General features: G+C 30.3%; 3 protein-coding genes and 2 pseudogenes across 3 annotated transcripts; all 5 read right to left on the reverse strand.

Annotated features, from left to right (window-relative positions):
• Positions 1-455: 455 nt before the first annotated feature.
• Positions 456-1,037, reverse strand: LOC130981472 (peroxidase 66-like; annotated as a pseudogene).
• Positions 1,038-3,682: 2,645 nt separating this feature from the next.
• LOC130981473 (peroxidase 66-like) lies at positions 3,683-4,274 on the reverse strand (annotated as a pseudogene).
• A 1,652-nt stretch (positions 4,275-5,926) lies between these two features.
• On the reverse strand, positions 5,927-8,383 carry LOC130982473 (peroxidase 66-like). Its single transcript, XM_057906490.1, has 3 exons — positions 8,180-8,383; positions 7,554-7,742; positions 5,927-6,795 (listed from the first exon to the last, which is right to left on the reverse strand). Exons 1-3 carry the CDS (start codon positions 8,378-8,380, stop codon positions 6,226-6,228), a joined length of 960 nt encoding a protein of 319 aa, XP_057762473.1. The 5' UTR covers positions 8,381-8,383; the 3' UTR covers positions 5,927-6,225.
• Positions 8,384-9,325: 942 nt separating this feature from the next.
• LOC130979566 (hydroxymethylglutaryl-CoA synthase-like) lies at positions 9,326-13,671 on the reverse strand. Its single transcript, XM_057903028.1, has 12 exons — positions 13,364-13,671; positions 13,155-13,261; positions 12,579-12,711; positions 12,130-12,273; positions 11,441-11,599; positions 11,187-11,260; positions 11,029-11,104; positions 10,884-10,939; positions 10,697-10,784; positions 10,462-10,602; positions 10,185-10,334; positions 9,326-9,719 (listed from the first exon to the last, which is right to left on the reverse strand). The coding sequence occupies exons 1-12, from the start codon at positions 13,436-13,438 to the stop codon at positions 9,546-9,548; spliced, it is 1,377 nt and encodes a 458-aa protein (XP_057759011.1). The 5' UTR covers positions 13,439-13,671; the 3' UTR covers positions 9,326-9,545.
• Positions 13,672-14,542: 871 nt separating this feature from the next.
• On the reverse strand, positions 14,543-16,833 carry LOC130979079 (uncharacterized). The gene has a single exon (XM_057902437.1). The coding sequence runs from the start codon at positions 16,690-16,692 to the stop codon at positions 14,764-14,766; it is 1,929 nt and encodes a 642-aa protein (XP_057758420.1). The 5' UTR covers positions 16,693-16,833; the 3' UTR covers positions 14,543-14,763.
• Between the last annotated feature and the right edge of the window lie 3,575 nt (positions 16,834-20,408).

Raw genomic sequence — 20,408 nt, forward strand, 5'->3', positions numbered from 1 at the left:
TTTGGAGGAAAAGATTTAATTTCAATTACAATAAGAAAGTGATATGTGCTACATTTTGAATGTAAAATTAATAAAAAGTAGAAAAAAATTCATTAATTTTAGAAAGAAAGATTTGATTTCAATTATAATAAAAAAATTAAATTTCAAAATATATAAACTCTTGTTTCCATATAAATTAAATGGCGAGGTCATATTGGATTGTGAAGTAGTAACAAAACACACACATACGTTATAACAATAATTTTGCAAGAAATTAACAACATACCGATTTATCTTCTTACTTATCGTGATAAATTATTATCCTTTATTTTATGCTAAAAATTTAAATGCAGTTAATTTCACATGAAATTGATAGTTAAAAATCGTTAAATGATAATTTAGTCAAAATTATCAAATTATTTAACGACTCTCAACTTTACGTTAAGTTAAATGCACTTAAATTTATTATTAATTTCTTATGAATTCACAACCTTAAAATTAAGTCTCACTTCTCTATTCTCCAACACCCCTACATTTTCAAGCTTTAACATGGAATCCACAAACTCCTTAAAGAATACGCTCCAATCTTTCTCAAACGCTTCGAAGATCCATCTAATTCTGGAGTCACCAGCTAGCAATTGATCCCAAAAAAAAGTCTTTTCCTTCCAAAATCTGTGTGTAATAGTCATTGTCAAACACCGAAACAGTTGAATCAAAGAACTCTCTAACATTAGGGTTTGTAGTATTAGGGTTAGGGCATTTATTTTTTAGCCCTAAAACAAAGTTGGATCAATATCATGCAAGAAACTAAAGTTGTGTAAGCGAGATTGGAAAGAAGAACAGTGTGAGAATTCAAGAGTGTGGCCAACGGACGGGGTTACCAAATATTTGATTGACAAGTCTCTCTTTGCGAGCCACTGAAAGAGTTGCGTCACATTCAAGGTTAGAGCTGGTAGATTTATTGTGTCTGATACCTTTGAAATTCTTCCATCTTTTCTTCCTTTTATAACTTTCCAAAATAAACCTCCAGATTGGTCACCAATGTTTAATTTCATCATCATTAGCAACCCATGAATAACATAATAATGTTTAACTTAGTTGAAGGAAGTATGTAGAAGCGTGTAGAAATTACTCTAATCTTTTAATTAGTTATATTCTAATCTGATTTAGAATGTTGAGTTGTTACACTTACAACTGTGTATATATATCCTTATATAGTTTATCATGTACTCTATTATGTACTCCGTTATTGTTCATTCTAGAAAACACAACAATATAACTCAGATGCAAATCTCTACTCTGAGCTCTGCTCTCTATTCTCTGGTACCTTTGATTAGTTTTTGATAGGTGAAAGGTTAGGTATAATTTATATGAAATTAATAGTTGAGAGTCGTTAAATATTTTATTAAGTTTGACTAAATTATCATTTAATAATTCTCAACTATCAACTTCATAGGAAATTAATTGCATTTCAGTTTTATCTTTTTTTTAATTAATTTAAGTATTTTGTGGATTTACCAATATATACAAATAGATATTTATATAAAATATTTATACATTTTTAATATGTTGAAAATGAATATCATACAAAAAAGTGAAACTATTTCTCATTCTATTCTAAAAGTTTCATGATTTTAAAAGAATAAATTACTATTTCAAACACAAATTTTAAAAAACCGATAATTTTAAATATGCAAAATAATTGATATCTATTAAAGATTAAATTATATATAAGGACGGATCCAGAAATTTGATAAAGGAAAAGTCAAAAATTAAAATATTATATAATTAAATATAATATTATATATTTATTAATATATATAAACATAATTAATATTTTTTGATTAAAAAATTATTAATAAGTGCTTGTTATATAAAAAATTTATCTTAGTTCTTATAATTTTTTATTTTAGATTCGATAAAATATAAAAATTATTTTTTTATTAGCTTACTTTATTGAGTATTATTATAACAATAAATTATATTTTTATGCTTCATATTAAAAAAAAATATACTATAAAATAGGGGTGCACAGACCCGGCCCGGCCCGAAGGCCCGGCCCGGTCCCGAACACTTTTGGGGCTAATTTGGTGTGATTTCATCGGGTTTAGGGTCGGGTAAGGGTCTCAAAAATAGACCCGGTCATTATTTCGGGTCGGGTCCAGTCCATAGCTCGGGTCACCCGAAGTCGGCCCGGTGGCCCGGTCATCATACACAATTAATATTTTGTGTTATTAGTGATGGATCATGACTATTCTTATGAGGAATTTAAGTATTGTAAATCTTAATATTTTGTGTTAGTCATTATAAGACTATAAATTAATGTTTTATGTTTAGAATGCATAAGTTTTTAGACTAATGCATAATATTGTGTTATTTGTATTGATTTAAATATTTGGTATTATTAGACAATATTAGTATTGATTGTGGTTATGCTTTAATTTTGAAGAAGGGTTGGTTCTTGTTATATTTTTCTAAGTGAATTTTACCATGTTATATAATGGTTGGAGTCTTGGAAATTTGGATATTTTTACATGCTAACTTACAAGAAGATATCAACGTAATGTAATGTTAACGGCCCGGTTTTCACCCGGTTTTCACCCGGTATAATTGTGGCCCGAAAGTGTATTGGTTTCATCGGGTCTAATAAATAGACCCGGTGTATATTTCGGGTCGGGTCTGGGTCACATCAAACCCGGCTTCACCCGGCCCATGTGCACCCCTACTATAAAATAATATAAATAAGTTATTCTAATAACTTTGTTATATACATTTAAAATATATTTATGAATAAAATATATAAAATATAATTATTTTAATAAATTTATTTAATATGTTATTAATATAATATTATAAAAAAATAAATTTTAAAATAATTTACTTTTATGTATGTACTATAATATATAAAAAAATTTTAATTATTATAAATATTAAAATATTTTTATATGATAATAGGTATGAACAAAATCAAACCACTATCACTATTTTTTCTTCCATCACCACAAACACTGCTACGTGCTACCACATCAACATTTTCTATTTCAACCCCCATTCAGTATCTACTCTTGCTTTGGTACCATTTCTCTAACTGGGTATGTTCTTTTTATATATTATAGTATATATGTTGATGGTTTCCTCCTTCCTGAAGTTTATTTTTTATTTTTATGAATATGAAATAATTATTACTTGCCTAATTAGGTCCCTTATTAGTTATTACTATTTTATGTATGCGCAATCTAAGTGAGTGGCAGTGATAAGGCCGTTTGTGGCGGGAAAAGAAGAATGTGGTAGTGGTAATAGAGAAATTAAATCGAAGGAGATAAAAAAAAGTTAATATTGAAGAAAATAACGATAAAATTAGAATATAATTTCAAAATATATAAACTCTTGTTTCCCCATCTAAATTAAATGATGAGGCCATATTGGATTGTGAATTTTTATTGAAACTTGATCAAATAGTAACAAAAACACACACATCATTATGGCAATAATTTTGCAAGAAATTAACAACACAGATTTATCTCTTCACTCATCGTAATATATTATTATCCTTTATTTTATGCTAAAAATTCAAATGCAATTAATTTCACATGAAATTAATAGTTAAAAATCGTTAAATGATAATTTAGTCAAAACTATCAAATTATTTAACGACTCTTAATTTCAAGTAAAGTTAACTGCACTTAAATTTATTATTAATTTCTTATGAATTCACAATCTTGCAATTAAGTCTCCCTTCTCTATTCTCTAACACCCCTACATTTTCAAGCTTCAACATGGAATCCACAAACTCCTTAAAGAATACGCTCGAATATTTCCCAAACGTTTTGAAAATCCATCTAATTCTGGAATCGCCAGCTAGCAATTAATCCAAAAAAAGCTTTTTCCTTCCAAAATCTGTGTGTAATAGTCACTCTCAAACACCGAAACAGTTGAATCAAAGAAATCTCTAACATTAGGGTTTGTAATATTAGGGTTAGGGCACTTATTTTTTAGCCCTAGAACAAAGTTGGTGTTCAAAGTTGGATCAATATCATGCAAGAAACTAAAGTTGTGTAAGCGAGATTGGAAAGAAGAACAGTATAAGAATCCAAGAGTGTGGCCACCAGGGTTACCAAATATTTGATTGACAAGCCTCTCTTACTCTTTGCGAACCACTGAAAGAGTTGTGTAACATTCAAGGTTAGAGCTGGTAGATTTATTGTGTCTGATACCTTTGAAATTCTTCCATCTTTTCTTCTTTTTAGAACTTCTCAAAATAAACCTCCAGACTGGTCACCAAGGTTTAATTTCATATCATTAGCAACCCATGAATAACATAATAATGTTTAATTTAGTTGAAGAAAGTATGTAGAAGTATGTAGAAATTACTCTAATCTTTTAATTAGTTATACTCTAATCTGATTTAGAATGTTGAGTTGTTACATTTACAACTGTGTATATATATCTTTATATAGTCTATCATCATGTACTCTATCATGTACTCTATCATGTACTCCGTTATTGTTCATTCTAGAAAACACAACAATATAACTCAGATGCAAATCTCAACTCTGAGCTCTGCTCTCTATTCTGGTACCTTTGATTAGTTTTAGATAGGTGGAAATTTAGGTACAATTCATATGAAATTAATAGTTGAGAGTCGTTAAATATTTTAATAAGTTTGACTAAATTATCATTTAATAATTCTCAACTATCAACTTCATATGAAATTAATTGCATTTCAGTTCTATCTTTTTTTAATTAATTTAAGTATTTTGTGGATTTACCAATGTATACAAATAGATATTTATATAAAATATTTATACATTTTTAATATGTTGGAAATGAATATTATGAAAAGAAGTGAAACTATTTTTCATTCTATTCTAAAAGTTTCATAAATTTAAAAGTATAAATTACTATTTTAAACACAAATTTTAAAAAATCGATAATTTTAAATATGCAAAATAATTGATATCTATTAAAGATTAGATTATATACAAGGATGGATCCAGAAATTTGATAAAAGAGAAGTCAAAAATTAAAATATTATATAATTAAATATAATATTATATATTCATTAATATATATAAACATAATTAATATTTTTTGATTAAAAAAATTATTAATAAGTACTTGTTATATAAAAAATTTATCTTAATTCTTATAATTTTTTTATTTTAGAATCGATAAAATATAAAAATTATTCTTTTATTAGCTTACTTTATTGAGAATTATTATGACAGTAAATTATATTTTTATGCTTCATATTAAAAAAAATATACTATAAAATAATATAAATAAATTATTCTAATAACTTTGTTATATACATTTAAAATATATTTATGAATAAAATATATAAAATATAATTATTTTAATAAATTTATTTAATATGTCATTAATATAATATTAGAAAAATAAATAAATTTTAAAATAATTTACTTTTATGTATGTACTATAATATATAAAAAAATTTTAATTATTATAAATATTAAAATATTTTTATATGATAATAGATATGAATAAAATTAAACTACTATCACTTTTTTTTCTCCCATCACCACAAACACTGCTACGTGCTACCACATCAACATTTCCTATTTCAACCACCATTCAGTATCTACTCTTACTTTGGTACCATTTCACTAACTGGGTATGTTCTTTTTATATATTATAGTATATATGTTGATGGCTTCCTTCTTCCTGAAATTTATTTTTATTTGTACGAATATGAAATAATTATTACTTGCCTAATTAGGTCCTTTATTACTATTCTATGTATGTGCAATCTAAGTGAGTGGCAGTGGTAAGACCATTTGTGGCGACGGAAGAAGAATGTAGTGGTGGTAATGGAGAAATTATATCGGAGGAGATGAAAAAAAAATTAATATTGGAGAAAATAATGATAAAATTAGAATATAATTTCAAAATATATAAACTTTTGTTTCCCCATCTAAATTAAATGATGAGGTCATATTGGATTGTGAATTTTTATTGAAACTTGATCAAGTAGTAACAAAACACACACATCATTATGACAACAATTTTGCAAGAAATTAACAACACACCGATTTATCTCCTCACTCATCGTGATATATTATTATCCTTTATTTTATGATGAAAACTCAAATGCAGTTAACTTCATATGAAATTGATAGTTGAGAATCGTTAAATGATAATTTAGTCAAATCTTTAAATCATTTAACGACTTTCAACTATCAACTCTATATTAAATTAACTATACATAAACTTATTATTAGTTTCTCATGAATTCACAATCTTACAATTAAGTCTTACCTCTCCATTCTCTAACACCCCTACATTTCCAAGCTTCAACATGGAATCCGCAAATTCCTTAAAGAACACACTCGGATCTTTCGCAAACGCTTCGACGATCCATCTAGTCCTGGAGTCGCTAGCGAGCAACTGATCTGAAGAAAACAAGCCTTTTCCCCCCAAAATCTGTGTATAATAGTCATTATCAAACACCGAAGCAGTTGAATCAAGGAACTCTCCAGCATTAGGGTTTGTAGTATTAGGGTTAGGGCACTTGTTTTTGAGCTCTAGGGCAAAGTTGATATTTAAAGTTGGATCAATATCATGCAAGAAACTGAAGTTGTGTATGCGAGATTGGAAAGAAGAACAGTGTGAGAATCCAAGAGTGTGGCCACCAGAAAGGGTTACCAAATCTTTGATTGATAAACCTCTCTTTGCGAAGCTCTGAATGAGTTGTGTAACATTTAAAGTTGGAGCTGGTAGATTTATTGTGTCCGATGCCTTTGAAATTCTTCCATCTTTTCTTCCTTTTAGAACTTCCCAAGATGGACCTCCAGACTGAATACAAGATTTAATTTCATCATAATTAGCAACCCATGAATAAGATAATAATGTTTAACTTAGTTGAAGGAAGTATGTAGAAGTTACTCTAATCTTTTAATTAGTTATACTCTAATCTCATTTAGAATGTTGAGCTGTTACACTTGTAACTGTGCCTATATATTTTATGTACTCTATCATGTATTCTATTATGTACTTCTTTATCATTCATTCTAAAAAATACTACAATACAACTCAGATGCAAATTTCAACTCTGAGCTCTGCTCTCTATCTTCTGGTACTTTTCATTAATTTTAGATAGGTAAAAATTTAGGTGCATTTAATTTCATATAAAATTAATAGTTGAGAGTAATTAAATATCTTAATAAATTTGACTAAATTATTATTCAATAACTCTCTACTATCAATTTTATATAAAATTAATTACATTTAAATTTTAATTTTTTTTTAATGATTAATTTAAGTATTTTGTCGATTTATCAATATATACAAATAGATATTTATATAAAATATTTTTATATTTTTAATATGTTAAAAATAAATATCATAAAAAGAAGTGAAATTATCTCTCATTCTGTGTCTAAAAGTTTTATGATTTTAAAAGAATAAATTATTATTTCAAATAAAAAAACCCAATAATTTTAAATATGCAAAATAATTCGACATCTATTAAAGATTAGATTACATAGTTTGATAAAACCACTCAACAACGTTTAATTGATTTCAGAATGTTTAGTAGAAAGGGATTAAAGTACCAAGGTTACAACATCTCTAGCTGCAATAGCGATTATATCGGCACAAGAAACAATGTGAGGGCAAGCTTTCTCAAGCTTGGCTTTTGCATCATCAATTACATAGAATGAGTGAACCGACAGATTTGGAGGCCCATCTTTCTCAGCTTTGTTTGTGTGAGTTGAATCCAACAATATTGATGCATCACATCCCTATAATCATAACCATATATATATGAAAAAAAAAGCTATTAAGATATAGTAATATGTGTTTGTTTAGGCATTATTATTTTGATAAAAAAAAAATTTTAATAAAATTTTTTTTAGTGTGTTTGACAAATTTTTAATGATAAAAATAAAAATACTAAAAAAATAAAAAAAACATCTTTTTGAAAAATTATAATTTACTTTTTTTTTTAAATATTTTTCATGTAATAAATAAATAAAAAAGTAGTTTTACATTGTTATATTTAAACATAATTGATAAATAAAAAGATCTTTTTGTATAAAATACTCAAATATAAAATTACTTTTATTTTTTTGTAAAATCTTTTAAAAAAAGATAACTTGAAAAAAGATCTTTTTTAGAAGCTCACCTAAACAAGCCCTATGTACATACATTATCCATCTTTATATATACAAATGCATACCCTTATGAAACAGTCATGGAAGAACATCCTCAAGATACGTGCTGGGACTTTAGGGTCTTGCTTAGAAGCACTTTGAACCGTCTCTGAAATTATGTCTTCTATTTGTGGACATGTTTTCTCATAATACTTAGCATCAAGTTCTGCTTTCAATAGTGTTGTTGATAGTGTCAACAAGAGAACAGCTATTATTGGAAATTTCATGCTTTCTGTTTCAAGTGATTTGATGAAAATTGAAACAACATTTGTAGTGTATATATAGCTAGAATGAAAAATTAGTCGGTACTAACAAACTCAATAAGATTAGATGATTATCTGAGAATTAATAATAATGTGCTTTGAAGCAACTCAAGATTGGAAAATTAGTGTATACGTGCATTTTATTTGACTCTACTTCTTGTTCTGCGTTAGAACCAAGTATATTCAATTCACTACCTACTAAACACATAACACATATTTCTTGGCCAATATACAAAGCAATTTATTTGATAGCTACTACAATATTTAGGGATATATATACCATTAAAGTTGCATAATATATTCTTATTGATCGATGATTAATAATTAATATTGTTCTATTGGTTTATGCCTATCAAGTTGTAAAGTTGGTGATGATGGATGAGAGCGTGGAGTCCAATATTACATTGCTATGTTTCTTAGAAAGGTTGCTTTTATCTTATCTAATGATAACTAGAAAGAAACAAAAACAAACTAAGAAAGGGATTGTTCAATTCAATCATCATAGTTCTCCACAAATAATTATTGAAGAATCATGTGTTGTGCATAGATAGAGATTTATTTTTTACAAAAACGAAAAAAGAAAGAAGACTATCGTAGTTGGTGTCTGAGAGTAGGAAATAATATTTAAATATGTACATCTAAATCTATAATATATAATTGGAATACAAGAAGTTTGATGCATCATTTATTTTTTTAAAATATTTTTTTATCATATATAATTTATAAAATAAATTATACATTTTACTATATTAGATATAAACTGAAGATCTTTTATTAAAAATATATATCGACTACTTTTATATTTGTAATTATTACACATTTATTTGGAAATAAAGCTACTAATGTATGATCATAATTCATATGATATATGGTTATGGACCTTTTTGCATTAAGAAATATACTCTTCTATTTGCATTATTAGAGAGCTTAAAATTAATTTGACAAATCAACAAAGTGATTTTCTGTGCAAAGTACAAACTTACCCAAAAAGAAATGAAAACATTTTCTATAAACAAATTAGATAAATAAGCTCAAGGGATCAAATACAGAAGTTGAATCAAGAAAGAAAGAAAAAAAAATGAAGTATAAATATTTGAATATATAAGTGATGATTAACTAAAAAATCATGTCATGTGCTGGTAGTGTCCTTTCTGGCATAAAATCTCCGGTACATGGAATCAACTTTGGTAAGATAGAAGGTGCCTGCAGGTAAGTTGCTACAGTCACCGCTTGTCACATAGTCCTTTGCCCCATATCGGTGTTCCATCAGCTTCATTGTTTCTACAAATTTTTCAGGAGGAAACTGCAACAAATATATATATATGCTAGTTTAGTATTTTAGTTACATGTTCTATAAAAGGATCATAGTCAAAACATGAAGTAATTTAGGTACATGGGTAGCTTGCCTAAATGCATATGCTTTCAATCTCAATAATGATATAACAAAAGAGAAGTTTTTTTGTACATTCGTCGTGCCTTGCACACCGAAATGGTACGTATTTATAACTTCCATCATATGTGAGCCTCTATCTTAATTTAAGAGTAACTAAACAATTACTTTCTCGCTTCAGAGGAGTTTGATCCGATTTCTTTATTTACAACTTTTTGGACATTTGTTGTTAACATGAAATGCTTAGAGCAACTTTATAATGATTCATATAATATTGTTATTGAAATGTAATGGTTAAGTGCAAAGCTCTATGAATGTCAGGTTTAATGTAAAATGATCATGAGAGATTGATTAATCAAATTGTTAAAGACAGCATACCTCAACTCTCTGCTTCAACTTGCCAGCCACATCCATCAATGTTACAATGTTGGACAAAGTAAAGGGGCCTTGACCTTCTTGAATCTTGAAGGAGAACATTGTAGCCGTTAAACCACTTCCATATGAGAACATAACTACACGTTTACCAACCTGCATTTCAAACAAATATAAAGAAAATAATCAGTCATTTGGGATCAGCCATTCACCTCATAAAAGATGCTCTAGGAAGCACAAAGAAAGAATGGAACTATTAGGGGTGAAAATTGAAAAACCTTACCAGTGAGCTGTTCTCATTGTGAAGGAGTGATGCAAATGCTGCATAAAGAGATGCAGTGTACATGTTACCAACTTCTTTCGGTATTAACGTGCTGGGCTGCACCTTCGTGTCATATATCTTTTTCGCGGCTTGCTGGTTTGCCTGTAGAATCACAATGATCACAAACCAACCGGAGTTCAATTTATGATAATGTTTTTGTCAATTAACGACACTCATACTCGATGAAATTAGATACCTTTTCAAGATCACGACTATTGTAGCTTTCGTCACCCGATAGTGATTTATAAGGTTCCAAGGATGTTCTGGCAGCTTCATCAACAAAACTGTATAGCATGAAGAAAATGAAAAGAACAAAATAGTTATAAATTGGAAGTTGAAAACATCTATTTATAACCATAGAGTCTTTTATGGTTCACTGAAACCTGGGATTTCTCAGGAAGTCATCGTAGTATAGCCGACCAAAGCTTTTTTGGACAAGCTGCAAGAACAAGTTACATAGAGAAACATTATAGGTAATCATTGTCTATTCATGTCATAAATATCGAAAAAACATAAAGCCTGCATTACCTTGTTATATGGAGAATGAAACACAAAGTAATCAGCCTCTGCCATTGAAAAGGGCTTCCCCTCCAACTTTTCGAATCTAAACATGGAAGAAGATGTAAGGAGAACCAAAACCAAAAGGAGAAAAGTTGAAAAGGTTTTCGAGTTCAGTCCATGCTTACTTCTCACAGAAAACCTTGTAGCAAGAATCAAGTGCCATGAGATAACAATTCTGCGAGAGTTTTCCATCAACAACCTATAGCAGGCCAAACCAAAAGGGTAGCAAGGTCATAACTAGTCTATGCTTTATTCAATATATATACCGAACAAATCAAGAAGCACTCAAGAGTAACAAGCAATTGGCATAAATCAGAGGCTAAATCTAAACCTATCTAAATATCTGCACAAAAATTTAGAGGTAATGACAGATCATTACTGGGTATTCACTTGCGAGATTTGGCTTGTAAAAGTCATAGGCATGAGCCATGTGACTGCCTCTGAACTTGCTTTCAAAAGCAATAGGAGCATCTGGCCCCACAAGTATGGCAATAGCAGCTGCTCCTCCGGTAGGACGTGCAGGTCCTTCAGCGTAGACCTGAACATAAAGTTCATAACTGTCATAATTGTTCGACGGTGTATATAGATGTGCAATCGAGCATTTGATTCATTGTTTGAGGAGAAAGTAACAGGATTAAAATAGTAGTAAGAATTTTTTAACAAATGTTGAGACATGAAGACATTTTTAAATAAGAAATCCGCTACATACTACCTTTCTAAAACATTGTCCTGTGAAGTTAATTTTGTACCATCAATGAGCAAAAGATGGTGAAATTCACTTATAAACATGCAGATTATAGAATTGAATTATAAGTTGAGGCTGTGCCACAGAAATTTCACAACCAACTCAAACCTAAAATGGTGATTCTAGGAAATTGCAAGATCAGAAATACCACATCTAACTTGCATTAGCTAGGAATTTCTGTAATTTTAAGTTCTTTCACAACCACGTTATTCTTCAAGTTAGTTATCATTTGATATATGTTAAAAGTAATTGTTGATTTCTAAAAAATACTAGTCACAAGTGACAAGTGCTTAGATTTCCATGAAATAGATTCGAGTTCATACCGCGCTATCTGCACATATGACAAGTCCATAGCGACCATCCCATGAACTACTCTCCACCCAATTCACGCAATTGAACAGAGCTGCTGTTCCACCATAGCATGCATTTGTTGAATCAACACCTTCGATGTCAGTATTACCACTCTCCTGATTGTTACATGAGTTAATATAAGATGCAGGAATCACATAAGCACATACAGATATATTTCCTTCCTTTTTATCCTTTTGAACTTCGACTCATCTATATTTCAGAAAACAATAATTGGGACAAAAGTGGTAGGGGATAGGGCCATAGGGAATGCTGCTACAAGCTTCTATGTTTGTAAAATTCAACATAACTTAATATTATAAGCAGAAAGATCTACAATCTTTTAAAGTGAGTCCCCATCGGTATGCTGTTTGTTTCCTATGGTCAACACTCAAAACCAAAACAGAGAATGAGATAGGGATACCTCAAAGAGTTGCATCAGGAAGGTCTTAATGGATTTGCTTTTGTCAATGACAGTTTCACTACCAACTTCCATGCGTCCAATTTGTTTCGGATCAATCTTATACTTTTTAAGAAGCGAGGATACAGCTGTCAAGCTGCAGTTCAACAGCCCAAAACAGAAGCAAAAAGAATAACATTAGAAAATAAAATAAAATCACTGTAAGCCAAGCCATTGCAGCTCCATCATACAGGTTCACAAAGCAGCATTGATCAACTATCAAAGCTGAAATAAACAGCACCCCCTTATGATGCACAAATACTTAATTTTCACTCATCTATGTTTATGCATATCAAATATTATCATCCTAAACATGTTAAATTTGTGATTGATTTCTCTTAATAGAATTCTCCTAATTATGTATTATTCGACACAGACACCTCAATATATATAAAAGAAATTCCAAGTAAATAAAATTTCTTTTCTCTTTAGAATCTCAGGACAACATATTATGCTGTAACCAAACTATTAAAGAAATTCAAATCTAATGATAAATAGGATTGATATATGGGATATGGCAATGAAAAATTGGTAAGTGACCTCATAGAGATAACATCTTCAACCTCAGTGCAGAATGCCAAGCAATCTTGTCCAAGCCCAATAGTGTATTTCCCTTTGCTGGCCCCATCGTGAGCCTCCAAAGCTTCCTGCATCAAAATCACGCAACACCCCACAAATCAAAACCGTTAAAAATCTCAACTTTATCACGAAATAGCAACAAAACAATCACAATTCACAATCAGACATACCTGTTTTACGCATGTGGGAGGAAAGTAGATGTCCATGGCAAGGATTCCCACATTCTTTGGGTGCGAAGAAGCCATGGAAAAAGGGTAGATTTTTCCTCACTTGTTGAAGATCAAAAAAAAGAAGAACACGGAGGAGGAGTAGGTGGTGCAAGTGGAAAGTTGTAACTTGTAAGTGTGATGGAAGAAAGAAAGAGAAAGAGTAAATGGTGGCTTATTGAATCAAAAAAGATGCTGACTTGGAAGTTGCCCTGTTCAGCTGATGCCATTTTTCCTTGGCGCTCTGTTTTGTGTGGTAGATTTTGTGCCTCTTCCCAACTAACCCCTCCTTATGTGGAAATTTTGATGGGTCTTTGAGTTGAATGAGGGGTTCATCATTACCCCTTAATTATGATTGTCATTCTTATCCGTGGGTGAAATTATGTTTCTTAATTACTACTATTTAATTGGTTCAAATGTTGATCATCATTAATTGATCTTTAAATAGAATTTAATTTTGATAAATTAACCGTGTAAAACACTAAAACATTTTGTACATTTATTTTTTAAATAATTATTTACATGATCAATTTAAAATATAATTATTTTTATCAATTTGACGTTATCTAATTAGATGTATTTGTAATTTTTTTATAATGCATTAAAATTAAATTTTTAGATACTAGCCTTAATGACTACTTAATAAAAAATTTGACTACAAGATTATTCACCTAAAGAGCTTTTATTGCATTTATAACTAGCCGAATTAACTAAAATGAGCTAATTAGAATTTGTTTTATGTTCTTTTCAGAAATTTAGGTAGAGGATAAGAAAATTAAGAAACTATTAATGTTTAGTTTGAAAATTCCATGATGAAGACATGTTTATTGTCTTTGTCTTTGTCCTTTTGGCTTATCATGGTCCACAGCTAGCCACATAGGAATAGGATAGATTGGACCAACAATAATAGAGTGATGCAAACTCAAAGTTAACACAGATCTTAGGTTGGGAGTATCCTCATTAGTAAGTAAAATATTGTTCCCTTGACATGCCTTGATTCTTGAATAAAATAACATCTTCCCATGTTAAATAAAATAGTAACAGTCTTGTTCAAGCATTTGTTTACTTTTGTTTAATAATATTATTATTTGTATTAATTTTCTTTTTGTAATATGTGCACTATAGAGTAATGGAGCTTCCTGAAACAAATACTTTTTTTCTTTTGCATTTCACAGAGTGAATAATTATCTATATAGTTGCTGAAATCATCTCCTTTTTCCTTGGAGAATCATATCAAATTTCCATATACATGAAATAACCTTCATCCAAAGTCACACTCTAGATAGGCACTTACAAGATAAACAAATCAAGAACAATAATGAACAACTAACAATAAATGAAATTTAATTGGTTGAAATGAATAATCAAACTTCAATTGTTTTCTGATTGAGAGCAGTGTATCTCCACCTCTCCTTTTCCACAAAATCTGCATCAAGAAACCTTGCAACAAAAGCCCAAAGCCTATATACATCTTCAAAACTAGCCAAGAATCCTAATGCAGCAGTAACCACACTTATTCCAACTTCACTATCTCTATCTTTCTTCTTATTATTATTATTGCCTTTCACTTCTTTTTTGCTCTGAAGAACTCTTCCTTTATCTTCTGCATACTTATCTGCAAACCAAATATGATGCAGGAATCCATAACCGATTGAAATGTTGCTTCTATCAGCAAGTTTCTGAACAAGAACAGGCTCAACTTTTTCACCTTTCCAATCAAACACATTGAATGCCAAAGCTGCTCCTCTATCAAACTTCACTCTTGGACCATATATCTTCACCAGTGGAAACTCTTCTGTGTGTGGATGCTTAAGCTTCACCATGGAGTTCACCAACCAGTTTATCAAGTACCTCGCCCGAGTGCTAATCAGTATTGATCCCAGAGAATCCACCTGATCCAAACCCCTGCATTCAATCTCAAGCCCTCCATTTTCACTTCCTTGAGCAACACTCTTCTTCTTGAGATTAGCCTCCTCAATTTCAGAACCTCGATGAGATTGTGCCTCTTCTTCATCTTTTCCAGATTCTGTGGCTTGTCTAGGACCAGAGAATGATCTCATCGAGGATAATTCTTCTTCTTCTTCTTGTTCTTCTTGTATGCTACATATAGTTTTTTGTTCAAGTTCTAAGTCAGTGCCAGAAGAATCCTCGGATAGATGTATCTGATTTTGTGGCACAAGGTTCACAATTCCTGCAGAAGAAGTAGCTTCCATGCTCGAAATAGCGGATTTCTTGACGAAAAGGCAACCAAAACCAGAAGGATTCTCACCATAGACCTTATAGAAAGAGCAGATTAAGAAATCAGGGAGAAAGAGAGAGAGGCCAAAAGAGTCCATGTCCTTTGGCCCCAATGCGCATGCATCAACCAACACATGCCAACCATTTTCTTGTGCTACACTCATCCAAAGATAAGGGTACCTTGTTCCTGTTACCCTTGAGTGAAGTGGAAAGACAAAAAGACCCTTCTTTTTCTTCTTATTCTTCCTCTTGCCCACAATGATTTTCCTCAATTTTGTTGTCTGAATCCTGAACCTTGGCCATGAGAATTCAGCTGAAATAGCCCTTGCACCTCTCTTCTCTGAGGCACTAATCATGTTTCCAACAGCTTCACTTTCATAGTCATAAACTGTGAGAAGCTTCCTGGAAGATTGGAACTGGTATGAATCTGCAACAAGCTTGAAAGCTGAGGTTCTGTTTGCTGTGAAAACCATGTAATAATCAGTTTCAGATATGTTGAGGAAATTCATGATTCTTTTCCTCATTGCAGACTCAAATTCTGACTCTTGTCCACCATGGATCAATAGTGTTTTCAGATTCCCAGTCTTGGAGGATAGGCTGAAGAATGGAATTCCAGGATATTGATTTGAAGTTGAAGTTGAAGTTGAAGCAAGTTGTGATTTTGATGCATCCCCATGATAACGTTGTTGTTGTTGGAGTTGAGAATGGGAGAATAGGCCAACACCAATGTAATCAAGGCAAGTGTGATTGCTGAGATGGTGATACTCTTGTGCTCTAACATGGTCAACAAGTTCAGTCTCAGAATACTGAGGGTAAACTTTGTTGAATTCATTGAATGATTCATGAAGAGAAGGAAGTGACTCATGGTTTGTGAAGTTTGTGTTTGGAAAGATGGAAGATGAAGTTGTTGCTACAAAGTTGTGGCGACATTCAGAAGAACTGTTTCTGATTTTGGTTCTGTTGTTGATGTTTGGTGATGCTGCTGATGAGTTGAAAAATGGGGTTGGACAGCAACACTGAGAGGCCTCATTTTGGTTTTGGCCAAGCCTCTCCATTATTTTTTCTTTTCTTTTTAGTTTTTCTTTCTCCTTTCTGTGCAATCATAAACAATTCTACTTTACTTTATATATATAGTAATTTGATATTTTCTTGTGCCATGAGATTCTTAGGTGTTGTATGGCAACCGGCACAAATGGAAAAGCACAAACAGAAAAGAACAGAAAAGTGTGTGTACTGGTTTATAGTTTTTATGTATTTGGATTCAGATTTGAGGTGGCTGAATACGGCAATAAGTGTGGTCCTATTGAAAAGGTCATGCTGTTCAATTTGGACCTTGTCTTCCATAATAGTATACCTTCCAAAATGTTGACCTCTTAATTAATTATTGATACTATTTCCAATTGAAATTGCCACAGGCCAATCAATCTCATCCCTACAACTTCTTGTTTTTTTTATCGTGATTGTTCAGTTGTCTTACGGTCCAGCTCTCAAATTAACTCTAAAATTGTGGTTGGTCCAAGAATTTTTTTTACTGTGCATGTCGGCTCATTAAGAACGTAACATGGATCATATTTAGATAGAATCTTTCATATATCTCACACATTCTATTCAAATTCCTACAACTTTTTGTTTTAATTGTGGTTGTTCAATTATATTACAGTCTAGCTCTTAAATTTGGTCGAAAATTGTGGTCGGCCCAAGAACATTTTTATTGGACATGTCAATCCATAAAGAACGTAAAATAAATCATATTAAGCCGCGACGGAATAGTCTTTGGCCTGTCGAGTCAGAGGATACCGTACACAACTAAAAAAAAAGATAAATCATGTTGAGATAGAATCATGTGTATGTCTCACGCGGATATGTTTAAATTCTCACAAAATTCTCTTTTCAAACATTATAATGTCTAAAATATATAGGTGAAAATTCAGGTGAAGTTGATATCTGAGAGCCATTAGATGAAAATTTAGTCAAATTATCTAACGACTCTCAAGTATCAACTTCACGTGAAGTCGACTGCACCTAGGGTAGGGTAGGGTAGGCTTTGGACCCTACGCTAACCCTACCCGCAGGTTTAAAATTTTATTAAAATTCTACCCTACCCTATCTGGGAGTTGAAAATCTCTTGATCCTAACTCTACCTGCACCCTAAAGTTCTAAACCTTACCCTATCCTACCCTACCCACAGAAATATCAAATTTTTTTAAAATAAATATAAAATTCAATCATTTCAAATTTTATACATATTAATAACATAAAAAATAACAAACTAATGGAAAATAATTATACTTGTTGTATCACTAATTGAAAATGTTTGCTAAATTAGGTGGAACTTCTTTTCCTTTCCCTACCCATTCTCAATTGTTATTTTGGCTTTTTAAATTATTGCAAATGATAGCACATGATTACATAAAACCATGAGTGAGTTTGACATAGACAACTATAAAAAGCATTTGCTGAATTGGTGAGGGCCATATATGTTTGTATGTATATAATAACATAATATCAGAAATTAAAAACAAGAAAAAGTCAGGTTCTGGAAAAAAAAGGACTAATATAACATAATTACTGCAATATTCTACTTACTTATAAGTAAGAACTAATCACAATTTACACACAAACAACCATTGGAGTGGTTGAAGAATGATAACTTAGCCTTAAGTGTGTAACATTAGGAATGTTGAAAAGCATTATTGAGTGGACACCACTAATGTGTACAAAAAGAAAATGCTCTTTTAGAATTCATCTATGTGCTAATTGACAATAAATGAATTGATTAAGGTTTGAATGTTGCAAAGTTATCATTTTCTCTTTCTGAAAGAGTTAGAATATGTTTGTGCAACAAACTGAAATTTGTCTTGGATGTGCCAAACATTGTCCAACTAATTAGGTGCTACCACCTATAAATTACTATGCATATGCTTTAACATTGAGCAAAGCTTGTTTTATATATAATTTGTTGGATTCTTTTCTTATTTTTAAGGTGCATTTAGTTGATGGTAAAAAATATGAGAGATTTATTTTGATGAAAAATTTTATGAGAATATTTACATGTCAAATTAAATTACGAAAATTTGTACTTTATTTTATTTTTTAACAAGACATACCATAATAGGTCTTTTTTTTTTTTGAGAAAAAAGATAAATAGGTCCGACTTTTTAATTCGAAGACACATAAGTTTTTTATTAATTGAAAATACAAAAACATCACTCACCTTTTAAAATGTGAGACATTTAAGTTCTTTCGTCCAATATATAAGGATAAATTAATTTCCTAAAAGAATTTAGATGTCTTGTATTTTAAAAAGTGAATGATATTTTTGTATTTTTAATTAATCGAAAACTTATTTGTTTTTGAAATAAAAAGTCAGAGACCTATTTATCATTTACTCGTCTTTTTATATAGAAATAAACATTCATATAGTCTCCGTTTAAATTTGTATTTTTTAAGAATCAATACATTAGTAACTAAAGAAAATTAAAGAGTTATGACAGAAGGAAAGTGGGACATGGTTATGATGAGAAAAGTCCCTTATTCAAAAAGAAGAAAGTGAATTTGACAGTGTGGATGTAAATGCAATCAATTTAAGTGTGTGTTGCATGTTACATATATATTACAAACAAAAAAACGCTACTTAGATGTGGAGAACAGATCAGAGGAAAAAGACCATGCACTGCCACATTGCTCAATCACGGGTCCGCAAACAAATTTCTTTTAATGTGGTAGCTAAGTTCATTATTAAGCTTGCAATATGGTTAAAAATAATGTGGTTAATTAATCACATAATTGGGCACAAATAATTCTATTGTATATTATTTCACTACTTTAATTTTGATACTTTAACAATATAAAATATTTTATATAGTAATACAATCATAACTATTTTTTTAAATGATCATTCATACTATTAATATAAAAAAATATTATTTTTGTTAACGTAATATTATGTGATTGGATATATGTGTAAAACTATTTTACACTGATATCAAAATTAAATTTATTATTTCACTTCCTTCACGAGTTCTTCTTTATTTTTAACAAATAAACAAAAATGAATTCTACATTGATCATCTTATCACGAATTCACAATTGAAGCAAGTTATTGAAGTTGACTATCTAATGGACAATAAGAATGAAGCTCGTCAGGGGCGAAGCTAGGTGGTAGGAAAGGGGGGCGATGGCTCCCCTAATTTTAATTTTTTACATGTAAATTATATGTAAATTTTAGTTTAGCTCCCCCTTAAAATTTTATTTTAATCTTAGTTTATTGGATAAATATTTTTTATCCTCCTCTAATATTTTATCTAGCTCCGCCCCTGAAGCTCGTGTTGTTGTGAGTTTGATTATAAAATTGTCACAAGCTAACTAAGTTTAAACAATAATGATAAAAAAATAATAAATCATACAGCTATGATTTTTCTCATCTCTCTGACTCGGACTTCATACAAAATAAAGCCAGAGGAACATATGGCATTAATTATGCCGTGTGTATATATATATATATATATATATATATATAATCTTTTCTAGAAACCAGGTTTCATTCTTGGACAAGCTAATTATATATCATTCAAAAATAAAATCCATTATAATGCGGCTAATTATATAAATATAAATATAATTCTATATGTATAGTAGGACATACAATTTTATTTTAGTTTTTTGCTGTAGAATTAAAAGATATGTTAAGAATGAAACTCCAGTGTAATTAGCAGTTAGTTCAATTTCTGTTCTTAGAAAATAAAGGCTTTAAAATTTTAACTCAAAATGT

Source organism: Arachis stenosperma, chromosome 5, assembly GCF_014773155.1.
Source record: "Arachis stenosperma cultivar V10309 chromosome 5, arast.V10309.gnm1.PFL2, whole genome shotgun sequence".
Lineage (NCBI taxonomy): Eukaryota > Viridiplantae > Streptophyta > Magnoliopsida > Fabales > Fabaceae > Arachis > Arachis stenosperma.